The 18,303-nt window shown below is 41.7% G+C and overlaps 1 protein-coding gene across 1 annotated transcript in view; it reads right to left on the bottom strand.

The window, feature by feature from the left end:
* gpr139 (G protein-coupled receptor 139) overlaps positions 1-15,762 on the bottom strand; it is a 29,901-nt gene extending 14,139 nt beyond the window's left edge. The window contains exon 1 of the mRNA XM_006637046.3: positions 15,444-15,762. Within this exon, the coding sequence (XP_006637109.1) occupies positions 15,444-15,561 (118 nt within the window). The 5' untranslated portion in view covers positions 15,562-15,762. The remainder of the gene's footprint in view (positions 1-15,443) is intronic.
* Between the last annotated feature and the right edge of the window lie 2,541 nt (positions 15,763-18,303).

The following is an 18,303-nucleotide window of genomic DNA, read 5'->3' as shown; positions in this document are numbered from 1 at the left end:
AGAAATAATTCAGATGAAAACATCTCACTTCAGTTGCTGTTGCTCACAACTCATCAATTCCACAATGTGTTTCGGGATCATCCTCCAGGAAGTCTGGGGAATAAGCTTCTGCGAAATGGCTGGGAGGTGAGCTTCCCCCCATTTCCAATCCGGAATGTGCCTTGCAGTTCATTTCCACCTGGTTTCCTTGGATCTTAGCTCATTTTAATTCAGAGATGTAACCATCCTTATGACTAATAGATCTCACTTAGCACCACATGAGATCCCAGCTGCACTCTGGATGAGCCAGTGTAATGTTAGATTGAAACTTTTGAATTGAACAGGTAAAATCCCCTTTTGTATGGGGATACCCCTACAGCTTGGATGTAGGAAACGCAGATGGTTCTTTTCATCATTTCAGCAGTTTGGCCAAATTCTAAAACAAAAGGGGGGCCAATGAATATAAGGGTACTTCATAAGTTTCTATTAACATGCCTGGCAGAAGAAATGAGCACAACCCATCCCATTCTGAGGAATGAGCCAGGGAGCTGCTGCGACAGTGAAGTTGGGGTGGAAGGAGGAGGGCTGGAATAGATGTGTGCAGAGCTGTGTGCAGCCACAACATGTTTTTTATACAGTAATGAGTGGGAGAGCAACATCAGAATTGGACCTCTTCTTGAACTTCGGTTTAAGAAACCCCATTAGAGAGAGAAGGGGGGAAAGAATTGAACAGGGCGGAAATCAGCACTGGGGTTTCTAACTTGCAGAGCCATAATGATTTCAGTGGGTGGCTGGCAGTGTGTCTGTTGCAGAGCTAGGAAACAGTGGGATCTGTACTGTGGAACATACTGTACGTATATCATGTATGCATACATTGGAGAAATGACCTAAAATGATATAGGCCTATTTACTGTATTTATTGTATTCAAATATATTTGAAAATAAATAGATTTTTTACATTGTATTAATATGTATTGAAATACATTTAAAAGGCATACAAGATTGATATTAAATTACGTCATGACATCATCTAATGTTATACTTTCATATATTTTAAATATATGATCCTATTTAATTTTATTTAATTTATTTGTAATATTATCATAAATGGATACATACAATTAAATTTTCTTCAGTTTTATTATAAATATTACATTTCTCTATATATAATATATCCATAACATATTACAAATTGTTTCTATGTGGGTTTGGTTCCAAATCTCCAAAACAACAGCAACAGGTGCACTTTCAGATATACGATTTAACAAAAGAGGGACCAAATAATTGGAGGTAAAAATGCATTTAAGAATGTATAAAAAGCACTTCTCTTTTGGATGGGAAAGGAGTGTTAAACTTGATTCTCTGCCCGTGTCTGTGAGTGCTTATCCAGCAGAATTTTTTAAAGGAGGCATTTGTTGCTTTGTCATCACAGCATAATTTTTCCTGTCAGGCCATGTCTGGGTGTCTCCAGGGAGTAGAACTTGTGTTCTTGTGTTCATGCAAGGGCAGAGACTAAGACAGCACCATAGAAAAGAAAAGTTTGATGCGCCTATGAGACCTATGAGATAACCAGACCTCTCACCAAGCCTGGAGTGCTAAATCACCATTGTGATAGCAGACAGCTGCCAGGATATGCATCAGTAGTTTGGTCAAGTCTTAATAACAATGAAATGAGCTGCCAAATATGAATTAATAGTGTATTTAATACTTTGGTGTTAACTACCATGGCTGAAGAAATGACTGCTCTGATCTTCAGCCTGCACTGTCACAACTCAGTCACTTATGAGGAATGAACCAGGGTGGCAGCTACAAGGGTGTAGCTGGGGTGGAGGAAATGAGGGCTTGAAAAATATGGATCGAGTTGTGGGCAGCCAGGAAGTACAAAGTCATAATCAGCATGCAAGATTAGAATTTGACTTCCTCTCGAAAGTCTGTTAAATACCACTATTTCTGAGGTTTGGTCAAATTTAAATAATGATCAAACTACAGGTCCACTCTTATCACACACACACACACTTCCCTCCACATATACTACCAACAGATCTGTTATACCTGCCTGATTTTTGGAATCACCAGTTATGTGTTTTTGACATCTTGGTTCACAGTTATGATCCACATGATAGCACTCAGGGGATTATGAGGAATGTAGGCAAACGTATCTGGAACACTAACCACTGTCTAGAACTGACTGGAGGCAAAAATGAAGAAGAGGTGGAGAAGGACTGCAAAGGAAGAAGAGGTGTGTACAGTATATAGTTTTCTGTAGTTAATGAGGAAATTATATGAGGCATGATTCTGATTTAGGACAGCTGAGGCCAGTTATCCCTCCTCAAAATGTGTTGTAAACTCCATTTAAGCTCTCACAAACACCAGTTTGTTACCTTCTACATTGAAGTACCTCACATTTTTAAAATTCATTCTCAGTTTTAAAACATTATACACTGTTGATATAATATCAAGGTAACATAATAGTCTGTTAAAATCTTTCATGCTCACTGTTGAAATAAACAACAATCAGACCAGTGCTCAATGGTGTAGCCTAACATTATCACTGGTAAAATGGAATTTGCAGTGGCATTAATATATATAGAGATAAACTGGATACATATTTTTATTTCTACAACCATAGCAAGTGAATGGGGTTGCTGTCACGTTTAAACCACATTTCTTTTTTCCTTGCAAACTCAATGATAACTGCCATCAAAATCCAACCTGTGTAACATTATTAATAATTCACACCTGTGTAAAATTATTAATAATGTTAACACGGTTAGTTTTCCTTCCTTTACTGTTGATCGGAGGCATTTTCACACAAGTTTCAAACAAGAAAACAACAGTTCTGCAGAACATCTAGAGATTTTGTGTGCATTCCAAAAATAACTTGTCCATGTTCACTGCTGATGTCTCTGTGTTTCAGAACATTGAAGTTTCAAATTCAAATGGTTAAGTGTTTTGCCACTACATGAACTGTGCAAAATCCATTTACTACTCTAATTCTTCATAGGCTTCGTTGCAATACAGTCATTAGGCTATTAGGCTAGATGGCCCTTCTCCAACAAATTCATACTTTTCTTCTTCTTGTTTTTGCACTTTGTAGCTCTCAAAGAGAAAGTGCTAAGTGGCAGACCAAAGTGATCAAATCTAGCAAATATGCTGTTCAGTTGTCTTTGTAGCTAGTAGCAAGAATTAATGAGCCAGAACTTGTGAAACAATCTTGGCTTGCTTCACCAGCAGCAGACAGGTCAATATGCAAGTCCGTGTGTGTGCATGGATAAATTACAGCTCGGATAGAAAAAGAAATCTTACTGGATTTCAAATAAGGCGCATTAAAACATTTTCAGTTACATTACGAAATTTACAAACGAACAATTAGCAGATCTAACAGGACCCCTCCTTTTTCTTCATCTGGGTCTGTCAGTCACAGCCAGCTAGTGACAAGACACAGGCTTGAACCAGCTGCGCCTGGCTCTCAGAGCTCAGCCTGGGCTCCCAAAAGCACCTTTACTGCATTAACTAGTGGAGCCGCTGGAACTGAGTTTTATTTTTCTTCTATTAATTACCATTTATAAACTTTTATCTAGATCTACACAGAGAGTGTAGGGAGCACCTTACACTCACAGAAAAGCACCATATAAGTATGAAGAATTATTCTTCTTGTTGTTGTCATTAGCACCTATATCTGATATATATTTACCTTTGTATCATATAATGTCAGCTCTCTGATCAAATTTGAGTAACACTGAATCAAACCAACTAATAAAAAGGTATAGCTCACTTAATACTTTGGTGTTAACTCACCTGGCTGAGGAAAAGACAGAACTCAAAGATTTGCACAACACCAGCACAGATCTTGATCAGGGAGCTAAAAGCAAGTTGCTTTGGCTGCCAAGTTCAGCAGGCACTGAGTAGATCATGTGTGAAGCGTGGAATGAATATGGAGAATGTCTGACGCTGTCTGAGTATATTTGGAAATGCAAGATTTCAGAGGGTGAAGTGAAAGAAAGCATGGTAAATGCACGTGATGGAACACAAGTCGGCAGACAGATGCCAACACTAGCAGTGGCTAGCTTGAGATTGGAACCATGATCAGCAGAGGAAGACACTATGCGGAGTTAGATTAGCCTGCTGATTGTCCTAACATACCTTCATTATAATACCTTCTTCATCACACCTGAAGAAGGCTCCACGGCCGAAACGTTGTGTTCTCTTTCTTCTTTTTTTCAGCATGGAATAAACCTATTACTTGTTCCTTTGCAGCCTTCATTATAATATCAGGCTTTATATATATTTTTAGAAGACTCCCTCCTCTAGGGTGACAACACAAATACAGAATATTCTTATACAACCAACATTCCAATACAGTAGTAAAATAAGTAAAAACAGTGAGGCAGGCAAATAAGAAGAACAATGAGAATTGCAATGCCTCAGCAGCATAAAGCAGTGTAAAAACAATGTCCACTGAAGAGTGAAGAACATGTAGGTCCAATTCATCGATTGCAATAAAGAAGCAGTCATTGAGCAGAGAGCAGAATGGGTTTGTGGTAAAGCTCTACAGCAGTGTGACAGAGATCACAGGTGCTGTCTAAACAGATGAGCCCTCGGAGATGCCCAAAGGTTGTAAAGGAGTGATTTCAGGGAGCAGGTCAACACTGCTGAGCCAGGGATAAGAATTATTTGGCCCTTGGGGCACGGAGAGCGGAGTCTGTCAAAGGAGGCAGCTCAGCGAGGTCAGAAGGCAGTATAGGGAGAGATAAGGGACTTGAGATAGACTGCAGCTGAATAGTTAAAAAAACAGGACCCAAGAGTGAGCTGTTTGAAACAGATGCTACAGGGAACCAATCAATGAAATAGAAATTGTAAGAAGCATTGCCTTCTTTGTGCATTATTGATTTTTCAAATGCAAATTATTTGTCTAAAATCTGTTTAAAAATGTCTCAGAAATGTGCAATTGGCCCTCTTTACTGTTTTTCATATCAAAACTTGCAATAAATGTACAAAATATAGAACATAAAGGTGCTGTATATGGAGGGAAAAGGTACTGTACTATAATCAAGAAAATATTTAAAAGAACATATCTGACCAGGTGGACAGTGTGTGCATGAAACAAAGTGATTTGTTCATAAAAACAGTTACTGTAAGTAAATGTACTCAGCTGTGATTCGAGGGCATTTCATTCACCACCCAAACTTGTGGATGACATTGTGCCTGAAGACATTAAAAGGAAGCTGTCATTCAGGATGAGCAGGTCTCAACAGCACAGTCATACCAATCACATCCAATAGCACACTAATCACATACTGTACTTGCCAGCAGATCCCATCGCAAGCCAAAACGTTGTAGGTGTCAGTCATGCCCTGAGTGCAACTGTACTAGAGAGAAGGAGCGATCTTCATGTAGAATCTCCAGAATGGTGTTGCAAATATATTTGCAATTTATAGCAGATTGGCTGATAAATGATACATTGGGTGATAAATATCAAAATAGAGAAATGGCATTTTCAAAGACTGTATACCAATAAGGAATTGTATCTAGCTTGTTTATTACTCCATCCATATAAAGTGGGACAGTTTTGGACTAGAAAGGCAGATGGAGAACAGACTAGACCCCTAGAGGAGACTGTTGAAATGGATCTGCCAATCCACTGCAGAGCAAAACCATGTCTTGTGAAATGTGGCACCTCGCAATGGTGAGCCTGGGATTCCCTTTTCTACAAATGGTGCACTTGACGCAGCTTAGCCCGTTACACCCATTTTCAAACCTCACTTTACATCAGTACTAATCAGCTTCCATAATGAGACACTGGAGCCTTAGCCTAAATATCAGAATATTCTACACAAGAGTCTCTGAGCTGCAAATCACTTTCTTTCCTACGCTAATTGATTTTGGTTCTGATCAGCCTTCTCCCAGAAAAAACACACGCCTGTCCACCGATAAAGCACAGGAGCCCAGAGAGCTTCACTGGTGCATGCAGCAGGCATTTAATGAGTAAAGTCCAAGGCCTATCCCTCCATCCACCACAGCCATCAGACATCCTCATGACACTGATGGGACTGAAGGTGGCCCATGATGCTTACCGTTCAGGTAAACGTTGTTGCAGAAAGTAGATGAGATCATCTCCCTCAAAACCCTCCAGCGCAGCAGCTACGCCCAGCTTGGATAGACGGTTTCTTTCCACAAAGTGGGCCAGACAGGATGTAAGTGGGGAAATAATCTTTTCCTGCCTTTCCATCCAGCCCTAGTTCTGCCTCTGGGATAGATATCCATCTCTTTGCTCTCCTCGTCCATAGATGCCAGGGCAGCTGTAATCGTCTCTGCCAGCTACTGAAGGCTTAAGGCAAGGCGGGATGGTCCCCAGTGGCTTGGAAAGCTTGAATACCAGCGCAGAGCTCAGTCCCTGAGGCAGCCCATATAAAAATCCCCAGCGAGCCGAACTGTGCATCAGGAAGCCAAGGCAGTGCTCCCTGGTGACTCATCAGAGACAGACATGGCATCACCTAGGGCCTGTGTGATAAGCAGCTGCCTCTTGACTGCCTTTGGCCTTAGGACAGGATAGGCCCCATGCCGTCGCTGATGAGTGGCGCTTCCTAAGACTCACAGAAGAGACAGAAAGAGCCCCAAACTCACGGAAAACTAATTAAAAAAGTACAGTTTTCGCTGGACGTGCCAGTATCTCAGTTATGCTACAATTTACGAGATCACACTTGTACTGTACTTCTCTTTGACATTTGCCAAATTTGTCTAACAACAATATAAGAATAGGACCATTTGAAGCGAATCAAAAAAAGAAACTCTGATGAAAAATCCTTTGGGGTTAATATGCAGAATTATTCTTTATCACACAATGTGATAATGTAATGTAATGTGATAATGTAGTAGAGAGTCAGTGAACTACTTAAGGCTCCCATGACGTCATGAATGCAGTTAGACACAGACATGGTGGGTGGGAAGGGTTTTGCTCAGGCATTCCTGCTCTGAACTTCTTTCGTATTTAAAACTTGCTGTGTTCTAGTCTTCCTTAGCGGCTGTGTCTTCTCTGCTGTGGGCTGGACAGGGAAGTGAGCTCATTTAGTGAAATTGACACTTCTCACTCATTTCTCAGCAGTCTCACTGGATAACGTGCTTTTGTTTACAGGAAAGCACACAGACTGCAAACACCAAAATATCCAGGTAGTATTGCCAGTGACCAAGCAGAATGAAGGAGTTTGGCACTAAGACCTACACCCCTGTTAATTGAAAGCGTAACATTGCTCCAAATGTATGCCTTCAGTTAATATAAAAGCAGCACAACAAAGTTGTAAAGTATCAAAGGAGTCTTCATAAATAAAGAGTTCCTTCGTTCAATTTATTCTGTAATGCTTGAGACAGCGTTGTAAGGGAGAATTGCTTTTGGAACATGGCTGTGTTCCTTCACTGTGGGCTTGTGTTTAGAAAGGATGTGCATGAGACCTAGTGAATTCAGCTCCTGTTTCAAAGCTGGGTGATTTTATTTCTGATGCACCTCTTCAACTGGATGGTGATGAATTGTAATTTCTCATTAGTTCTATTGCTGTGGAGGTGGTCCCTGAGGCACCACACACTTTAGTTTATCCACAAGGGTATGGGGCGATGTGTTGGAAAAAATCCACTACAGTAAGTCTTGTGCTTCCATTAAGTAAATGGCAGCTTGGGAGAAAATTAATTCAAACTTCAATTTCTCAATTTCCTCCATTTATTCTCATAATGTGCATGCCTCTGGAGTATCCTATGTATCATGCCCCCCCAAAAAAAATCCTATCTGTCGGATCTGCATGAAGATTTTTTCTGCTTTAAGCTTTTTTTCTGTTCTCTAGCTTCTCCAGGTGTGTGGCTGTTCAGCTGTAATCTGGGCATTTAACACACTAATCCTTAATATAGATCCATGTCTCAGAAAGGAGGCAAGAAACAAAAGCCACAGGAGTCCATTTAATAGGTAGTTCCTGTAGCTTCAGACAAAAGACCCTCGTGTTTCTCCAAGAAAAACATGAAGTTTCAGTCTCTCTCGCCATCTTTTCTGTGCCGCTGTGACATGTCCCGTCGAGTCACAAAGAAAATCCCGTTTTCATATTAAAATGCGATGACAAACCCAATCTTGTCCTGCCAAAATAGCAATCTGCACCTGCAGGCCAATACAATGGCAACACGCGCGGAACCAAACTGGCTGATATAGTTTACAGAAATAATCAAGTTGCTGCCAGGTTGGTGACACGATCGTCATCCCTCCTCTTAAGGGCGCTCCTACCCTTTCGGATTTTAGTTTATTTACGAGCACCTGACCCCTGTTTTGCCTGTTATTATTTAAGCCCGGTGCTCCCGCTATTCCTCGTTCAGCACTGGGAGATGGACGCCCGGAAGCCCGCCTGGCAGTGGGTCCAGCAGAGACCTGACGGCACAGGCTTCGTTACGGCATCCTGACCATCCGAGTCTGGGGCTTGGAGCGCCTGGCCTCATTTTCCTGTTTTTATCTTCCTGGTTCCCTGTTCCTGTTCCGGATCCCATTCCGGATTTTAACTTCGTCTGTCTTGGATGGATCTCCCGGCACCTGGACCCTGGACTGCACCCCGGTTTCCCCTTTTGGACTGTTTGGACTTTTCTCGCCTGCGCCACGCCACCCGAGCACCGGATCACCGTCTATATATAACTATATTCCAAAACTGTTCAGAAGTGGGGGAAACTGGGCTCATCGATGCAGTTTATTGTCTCTTGAAAACGAGTAACACTCTGTGCAGATCAATGTCAAGTGATCTTTGGAGGGAGCTGTGCCATCGCCCTCGATGGTTGGTGAAGAGATTGCACCAGCAATGCATGGAGACCAAGATAGATGGAATGCTTGAGAGCCAAGCTTTCAGGATCCCTTCTTCCTGAATTAACCTGGATACCTGATGCCTGCAGCAATTTAACTCACCTGGCATAAATACTAACCTTCAGCATGAGTTCCTGCACCCAGAAACTATGGTACGGAAGCCAAATTACCAGACGCTGTTGTGTTTGTGTCTGCATTTTCCCAGGTGTTACATTCCATCAATGCTTTCTGTGTGCAGCACTGCTGGCTTCAATACAGCAGGACTGTTGTTGAACAGTTGCTGCCACAAGAATGCCATTTGTTTTATGATTTGCAAAGGGACTGCCAACAGTACGGGACTTTATAATGTGATTTGTATCTCTTTCAGGCCCATTCAATCCCACCTGGAATCCAACTCCGGATGCTGGCCTGAATGAAATGCCTCAGGCTGGTGGCACCTTGGTGGACACATGCTGCACACACAGCCTGATTAACCATTAGTATTCCTTCAGCTCCACTGGTTACTGTACTCACAGGCCCAATAACAAGGCCAGCAAGGCTCTCCTCACCAACATGCCAGTCATTTGCTCTGAATGTTTTTTTCTTGCTGGAGGAGGAATAGGGAACAGCCTATTTACCTAGATACATTTTGTAACAAGTGGGCATAAGGCAGTGATAGACAATTCTCTTGAGCTGGGACTTACCAACTTAGTTTATGCCTGACAGAAATATTTTAAAGAAAGAAATGAGTAACAATCGAATTCCTCTCCATCCAATTAACTCAAAATGGCTATAAATTTGAAATGGCATGGTGCCCACACAAATGCTACAATGTTTTACTGTGTTATATTAAAAACAAATTAGAGTGCTATCACTATGTATATTCCTCTCCAGTGCATGGGAGTAACTAATTTGTTTATATAAGAATTCTGATTATAAATTCCAGTAACCTAAAACGTGATTTCCCATCCAGGTAATGAAAGGTGGGCGATTAATGATCATTTTTGGGGATTGCATATGTTCACTACACTGCAGGGGCTTTAAAACAAACTTCGTTCAAAGCCAGACACGAAAACGGCTGAGGCTGAGAAGCGCCGTGTGACATTTCAATTCAGTGCAGCCAGCGTTTGTTGGAGTCCCTGTTTCGGGTCCTTCAATTTCCTCTTGCAATTGTCTGCCTTAGACCCTGCAAAAAAGCTGAAATAACTTCCAGTTATACAGCCGGAGCCCCAGTTCCCCCAGCTTTCCTCAATATGAAGAGCATCCTGTAGGACATCCATTGTGCCAGGCCTGAGCAGGGACATGCTAATATCATCCCAAATTCCAATTCATCCCAAACCTTAACATTGAAGAAATGGGAAAAGTTCCCAAATTTAAATAAACATCTCATTCAAGACAACAGTCTCACGAGCTTTTATAAAACTTCTATCTTGTTACCACAATAGGTCTCTTCACTTTACAAAAGCAACGCCCTGACAGCCAAATAGTACTTTATTTTTTACCCTGACTACACTTTGCATCCTTCAGTTACCTGAAAGCTGCTTATTTCCAGTGAGGATCATGACATCCCAGAGATTATCCAGAAAAATATAGACAGGACTACACTCTGGGCCACAGTAGTCCGTTTGAAGTCACATTCACGCACACAGGGAGAATTTAGAGACACCAGTCTCTAAAGGGGAAAACTGAAGCATGCAGAGAAGACCTGCAGTGAGAGCCTACAAACACCATACAGAAGGCACCCCAGTCCAGATCTGAACCCCTCATCTAGACATTGTTCCTTTATGTTAAGAAAGCAGGCAGATAACGTAAACAGCACACTAGTTATTGAACTCTGGAAGCGTCCAGTTGTTATGTGGCTAAAAAACAGCTGGACATCAGACTACAAATTCAGAGTTCATGTTTGAAATATTCTTATATCACATACAGTATGTGTTCATTCTGTGTTCACATTTATGTTATGTCCTTGTCCTAAACACAGCAGTTATGGTAACATAAGAAGCAGACCAGGCTTGAAGATGGAATATAATAGGCCCTTAAAAGTGATTGAATGGTACAGCAAAGAAGCCACTGCATCTGCTTTGCTCTCTGGATGGGCGTCTGTTAATAAACTTATTTCAAAACTGCACTGAACTCATCAGTCACTCAGTGGACATCAGTTCCCCCCTCAGGCAGTGTTCTGGTACTCCCTAGCTTTGGAATAAAAATGAAGGGAAAGGAACAATTGCTCAGATATAAAGAAGAAATTGCTCAGCTGAGATAAATGCTGACAGTTATAAAGTAATAAGAGCTTATGTGCAAAATGTCTGACATTAACATCTGTAACAAATGTCCACATTCTACTTACTGTAGATTCTGGAAACAGAATTGAATGCTGGAAAGAACTGTGGGTTTTAATTCTTCCCCTGAAGGAAAGAGTACCACAGCATGTGAGTACCCTAACACGCCAAGGGTCACCCCACTGGCTATGGTAACAGGACACAAAATTTGCATCCTCCCAGCATGTTTTAATCAGGGCACGTCACAGTATTGTGTCCTTGTTTAAATAATTTATCGACGGCCTGACAACAATTCCAGACAAAACAGTACTCTATAAGAGTTCATCCATTTTCTAACCACTTTAGCCAATACTAAAGGGACTTGGGGACCCAGAGCCTATCCCAGCAAGCAACGGGTGCAATGCAGGTTACACTCTGGGTGGGATGCCAGCCAAATGCAGGCTGTATAAGACCTGTTGTTCCATATAAAATCATTCATCTTAATCATGACCTCACAACTTCCGTTTTAGAAGGGAAGCCATCTGAAATCCTTAGAGTTCAAAATAGGCTGCATACCTACTTTCTTAGCTCTATGTGCCAGTCAGAAATCACAGTTACTGAAAATTCAAGATGGGACAACCTGTGTCTGACAACAGTGCTACCTGTTCGACCTGGTCAAATCTCAGAAACTAAGCAGGACTGGCCCTGGCCAGTAGTGCAGTAAAGAGATCTCCAAGTAGTGTTGGCCAACTGCTCGGTGAAACTCCTCCCTCTGGACCTCAATTTTTTAAACCAATACTCCAGCATGCTGACTGGGACACTGCTGGAGAAGGTGCCATCCTCTGGATGAGATCAATGACTTAAATCAACATCCTGGCTGGTCAGTTTTTATCTATCCCACTGTACTTTCCAAAGAATACAGGAGTCTACCCTGATGCCCTTGCTACATTTTCACTTTGCACTTGCACAGTCAAGCAAATAATTAAAATACTTCTTGATTCAATTGATGAATTTCTCACTTCTTCTCCTGATCTCCTGTGTGGTGGGGTTGCTGGCACATAAAGGCTGCTGAGAATCACTCAGCAACACCACTGCACTTCAGTGATGGATGAAGAGAGTCCTCCTGCCCTACTGCGCGAGAACAAATTCGGGATCCTATGGGATAAAATGCTAAACAGATACAAGAAATTCTCTATATAGTCCCAATAAGCATTTGTTTGCTGTAATCTTCATCAAATATACTATATTCATTATTGAAAAAGTATACAACCCCTGTAGAACAGACTCATTTCGGCAGTTCAGACAATACACCGACAAAAGAATACCTGCATTTACAGTAAATAACCAACTTGTCTCAAATGTAAAATGTAGACTTTAAGAACTTCTGGAGATGAAGCTTAGAAAATTAAACCTATGTATTTCCTTATGCTAAGACTTGGTTTTGTTTGCTTTTACTGTTTATTTCTAAAATGGTTATTCAAACCTCCAGAATGTGAGATGATGTGATACAGAATGACCCACATACCTATATCTGTGTTTTGCTGAAATGTTCTGTATTGACTCTCCAGTGAGCTGTAAAATGGCACTAAAATAGTACAGAACCATGTCAGATTAATCAGAAAATAGGTCTTAGAGAGATGCCCTGGTTTTACTTGTATTGATGCCTTATTGACTGAATATTGTGTTATTCACCTGTGAATCATGCTTTACATAACTGACACATAATGAGCAAGGTATTAGTTCAGTTCATCTGTATTATGGATTTCAGCACAGACATACAGTATAGCAAAGTGTAGAAAAACACAATCAGTGCTATTGAAAACCAACTCCTCTATATGATTGAGCATGTACTGAAGTGCAAAAAAACATTCAATTGAATAAGAAAAAGATGATTTTTTTCACACTGAAGAACATACAAAAAAATCAATTCCTTGGCTCAACATCTAGCTGAAAATAATGGCTAGTTCTCCACTACTTCCACAATGGAAAGAAACAATCAAAAGTAAAGGCTTCTGCAATTTTTCTAAGCAATTTGAAGGCTTATTTTCACCATATTAAAGCAAGGGACAATTTCCGAAAGCTGACAGAAAATGCCCAAGTTTGTTAACTTGGTAGGCTGGATGAGAAAGTCATTCATCCATTGTCCATGAAAAAAATAAAGTACAGCTAGAAGATGTTAAGTTCTGTTTCTACCTGGGCACACTTGCTCAGACAGTAGGCAAGTGAAGTGGACTAAACAGATTGCATTACAAAATCTAATTCAATAAGTTCCTCAGTGAAATAATAACAATACAGTGCAAGATAAGTTAGACAACAGGCAAGTAAAATGCAGAATTACAATATAACAAGCTTAGACAGCAAGGCAGTAACATAACAAAGAATTCAATAAAAGGAGCCAGTGATCTGATCATCTGTAGTTGAATGACAATAAAGCTCCAAGTAAACTAAGTCTTTTACACCAAAACATAGTCATGATCAGAAGGCAGTGCAACCCCATCTCTGTGATCCAGAACATTTGAAAAGCTGAAGCTTGAATAATAGTACATTGTGTTTGATGCATCTTTAATACATATTGACTCCTGATTTCCCAATCTGACAATCTGGCACTGTGCTATACTGTTTTCCCTGGCGTTAAGGGCCAGCAATTCTTCTGTTAATTCAAGATCAATCACCTTAATTGCAAATCAATAGCAATCTCTTCATTATGTGGCTCGCTTCATAGCAACACCGTAAAACTGCACTGCCTGTTAGTTCCTTAGTGTTGCCACTGACTGCACGCTGAGGTCACAATTTGTTTCTACTCTGCTGGAGACTCGATATGCTTATATAGGGTATATGCCGTATATAAATCAGTATGGTTAATGTGTCGAAATTTGAGATTTGCAACTTGTGTTCTAGCACCAGGTTGGAATAATTGCTTTGAACAGTTTCTGCACGCAAAATTAAAACAAACCTAATTTGTCATCACAGTAAGTGAAGTGATAGGTTTCTGAAACTTTATAAGCACAGAGCAGTATTTCTTCAAGTCTTTTCAGCTTATAAAACATGACTATTAGTAATTTTAGTAAAGAATTAAGAGGTGAAATTCTCTTTTGATGGCTTACCACAAGATAGGGCAGGCTTGCTGGCTGAAAAAGAAGCACACCTCGAGTGGTGCTTGATTACATCTAACCCTGCACAAGAGCAAGCCGAGCTGATTTCAGTGTGCATGTCCCCATCTGTAACTCGCTGCATTTTTTATGCATTCATTCCATGTTTTGATAAATTGTATGCAAAAGGTGTTCATTCGTTTACACAACAGGTGCTACTTCTGCCATTCATAGAAAATAATTAAACCACCATCTAACCCTTGAGCTAGGACAGATTTTGAAGATTCATTTCATTATTGTCATCATGTACGCCGACATACAAAATTGATCCGCTAGCCTGTCATCTTTTTAAAGTAGGTCAAGGGGGTATAAAAACAGCAAGTTCAGACGATACATTTGTTTAAATCAGCATAAAGGTTTTTACCTGCTCCTTTTGTTTCTGGCAGATAATAAAGTTCCGAGATTATTCTGAGGCATTATTACAAACCATGACGCTGCTAAACAGAATTGCACAATACTTTTGCAACTGGTCAATTAAGTTAGCACAACCTCACAGCAAGTCAAATTATAGGTTGAATTAACACAAAATGTCAAAACAATCCAACAATAAACCCAAAAGGGCTTTTTGTGTTCTTTTGAAAAAGAAGATTGCTCACCATATTATTTCCAAAGTTTTGTCTATGGCTGGCTAACTAACAGTGCCCTATCTGAGTTACTCAGGAGTGATTAACCACCAATTACAGCCAAAAGAGATAAATGCTTTATGAATGCCACAGGCTGGCGATCTTTAAACACAGGGTACCATGCTGCATACAGCTGAAGAGAATGAATGGGCCACTTGCCATGCAAACATTATTTAAATATGCACTGTATGAGGACACCAATAAAAAGCTATGATATGACTAAAAATGACAATGTGTGCAGACAATACTATGAGCATTTCATGATGGAGCTTTTGAAAGTTGAAGAGACGGGGCTCCAGAAGGAAGCCAGACACAGGGACAGCAAGGGAGCAGACTGAGAGTTTCGATGCTAAAGAGCTGCGAAGGGAGCCCCAACGTGGTCACAGAGTCACGTCAAGGGTGCAAGCTGCCAAAGGTGCGTCTTGGCAGCAGAATGCAGGGGCTAAGTTAGAAAACAGTCAAGGAAAGGAGAGCAGGAGGAGAAGGAGATGGCAAACGAGGGTTCAGAAGTGCCCCATGGCAGAAAACCTGCAAGTGAATCAGCTGAAGGTAAGTGCTCCCTTACCGTGGCAGGATGCAAGACAAGCACACAAAACTGGCTGAACCAAACACACCTGTCTCTGCGCTGGCACCTTACCTGGCAGCCCAAGGCACAGCAGGGCACTGTAGTAGATAACAGGCAGCAGTCCAAGAGGGCAGCTCTGCAGGCTGTGCGGCTGCCCAGTGCTGTTGTTGAAGATGTGGTTGTGCTCCATCGACTTCCTGTCTCTTCCCCGCTCTCGGCTTCTCCCCAAACTTTAGGGCAGCTCTGCCTGCCAGGGAACGAGATGGAGGCAAGCACCCCGAAGCTGGTGCCGAGGGTCTGGCAGCGTCCTTGGGCGGCAGAGACCATGTGCACGTGTGAGAGCCGGAATGGGAGAGAGGAGCGAACGAGAGAGAGAGAGCGAGAGAGAGAGAAGCTGGATGTGTGACTGACGGGGAGAAATGAGAGAGAGAGAGAGAGAGTGAGAAGGAGAGGCACGGAGAGGCTGCGCATGTGACCGAGTGAACAGAAATGTGGGGAGAAAGAGAGAGAGAGGAAGGCAGGATGTGTCTGAGAGAACGGCGGCGCACAAAGGAGAGAGGCTGAACGTGAGGCGGCTTCGACGAGGAGAAGACGTGTCGACAGAGAGGGGGGAGAGAGAAAGAGATGGAGGCAAAGAAGAGGAGAGGGAGAAAGACAGAGCCTGGGTATTTGAGAGGGGAAGGAAGGAGATAGGGAGATAATGTGTGTGTGCAACAATGGGAATTTTACAGGCTTTGAAGGAGATGTAAGAGACCAGGAGAATATGTGTGGATGGAGGACAGGAGTCTGTGATGCAGTGCGCTGCCTGACTGTATATAACACTAAGCTTCTTAGCCAACAGGCAGACAACTTAAACACAACATCCTGAATAAAAGCACCTGCTGCCTCCAGCTCCCTGATGTAGAGAGCAATTAATTAAGAATAAGAGCAAGTCAGTCGACAGAATGCTGTTAGTGGCAGAGGTGCTGGAGAAAAGGGAGGGAGGGATAGAACAAATCCTTAACAATTTGCTTGGGAGCAGTCTGGGGTTTGTTGGTTCTCCAGTCAGCAGCGCCCAATTAATCACTTTAGGTGAGAAGCTGATAGCAAAGCGAAAAAGCCCTTCATCCAGATCTGGCTGGGAACGGGAGCTTCGATGCTGTTAGCAGCCATTTTCAATTGGTACAAAAACATTTCTTAGCTCGGCTGGCTCTCAGTGCAAACGATTGCTTGTTAATCATCTCCGGTACGCAATCCTCATATTGAAACATCCCGACCTGCATTCTTTAATCAGAAATCAAAACTGCCCGGGTTCCCAAAAATATGAGGGAAAGAGTAGCTGGGCACCTTGCATTTTCTGTGGTGAAGGTTGGAAGAACCTTTATGCCATCAGCTGTATTTTTCCATTTTAAATCTCATCAATGAAACATTCTTTCTTTTGTTCTTCTCATTCTCTTATTCTTTGGGGAAATAAGATCTGCACTGTGTGATTTTCCAGTTAAAGTCAGATAACGCAACAGTGCAAACTGTGTGATTAAAATTTCATATCAGTGCAATAGAAAGATGAGGACCTAATGCAATCTTCCCACTTCCAGACGACAATGTAATATTGAAATAAACATCCTTTAATTTTATGAGCTCCAGAGACACAGGGATGTTCTTTTGATCTAGCCTATTCTATATGATATAGAGGTACAAAATAACTATTGAAAGAACTATTCATCTTCAACTTCTCATTTATAGTCTGAAGCAGGAAAATAAACCAGACAACAATACCGCCATAAGTACATTTTTACATGCAGTTTGAGTAGTACTGATCATCCTTTAGAAATCCACTCTAGCTCCACTTGAAAATGAGATTGCATGATGCTAATCTAGGGTTAATCTGGCTGTGAGATGTAGTGTATGTAAAAAGGAGCTCCAAAAAGTAGCAGACAACAACCTAGACCTTTGGTTCTAAGTCACTACAGAGGACAAACCGCAGGGCAGAATTGGAAATATAGTGCTAACTGAAGCAGGGTTGAAAACAAGAGAACAGTAGGCAGGAGGTTTGTGAAACAAGCAGCCAACTCGTGTGGTGACTGTGGAGTCTGTGGTTCTGCTCAACCATAGTCCTCATGCAGGTCTTGCACACTGAGCTGCTGGAATGCAGGTGAGCAAAACACACCGAGCCACCCTCAAGTATATCTAATGTTCTTTTATTCCATAATTGTATTGATGAAGCCTCTTAATTGTTCATTTTCCACGGTACATACATTGAGGTTTCTTGAGGTAAAACTGCACACCTGTGTCTGTTTAAAGACCCGGGCGCCTCAGGCAGTCCCACGTGAGTAGGTGGAGCCACAGGCCGCAGCCTGACTGAGAAAATAAACTCCAATCAAGTCATGAATATTTCATGAAAGTCATCCCCGGGCTCTGACATTTCGCTCACTTTGGCTCTGACAAGCCCCGTGCGCAACAACGTGTGCTGTCTGCGTGTGCTTTGGAGCAACGGGCGGGCGTGTGTGAGGGTAAATAAATTAAGAGACCTCCACAAAACGTGCTGGTGGCGGCGCCTCCTGAAGCTTTATCCCTACGCGCGCGCTGCGATAATTACGCAGCCATTATCTGACAATCAGATCAGAGAGGTAGCTGACCATTGCCAAGGAGCACTCAAGAATGGGTCATTTCAGGCTTCATTTGGGAGAAGCTGTCTAAACGAGAGATGGTTTTTAATGTATGCTTTAGATTTGTCAAGCTCTGTCACATAGCTGACTGGCATATTTTCAGGATCGATTTGGAATTACTTCTTGACCATATGGCATTTATAGCATGTCAGTTTTATGAAATTTCACCATGCATTGACTTATCTTTGAGATGGCCTTGTTTCCACAATTTTACCATATTTAACGTAAATATACTATGTTTTACTTTACTTTTACTCTATTATTTTCCTTCAATACCATAGTAAATA

This window comes from Lepisosteus oculatus, chromosome 19, assembly GCF_040954835.1.
Source record: "Lepisosteus oculatus isolate fLepOcu1 chromosome 19, fLepOcu1.hap2, whole genome shotgun sequence".
Classification (NCBI taxonomy): domain Eukaryota; kingdom Metazoa; phylum Chordata; class Actinopteri; order Semionotiformes; family Lepisosteidae; genus Lepisosteus; species Lepisosteus oculatus.
The sequence above is the reverse complement of the archived record's forward strand: the minus strand, read 5'-3'. Positions and strand labels throughout refer to the sequence as shown.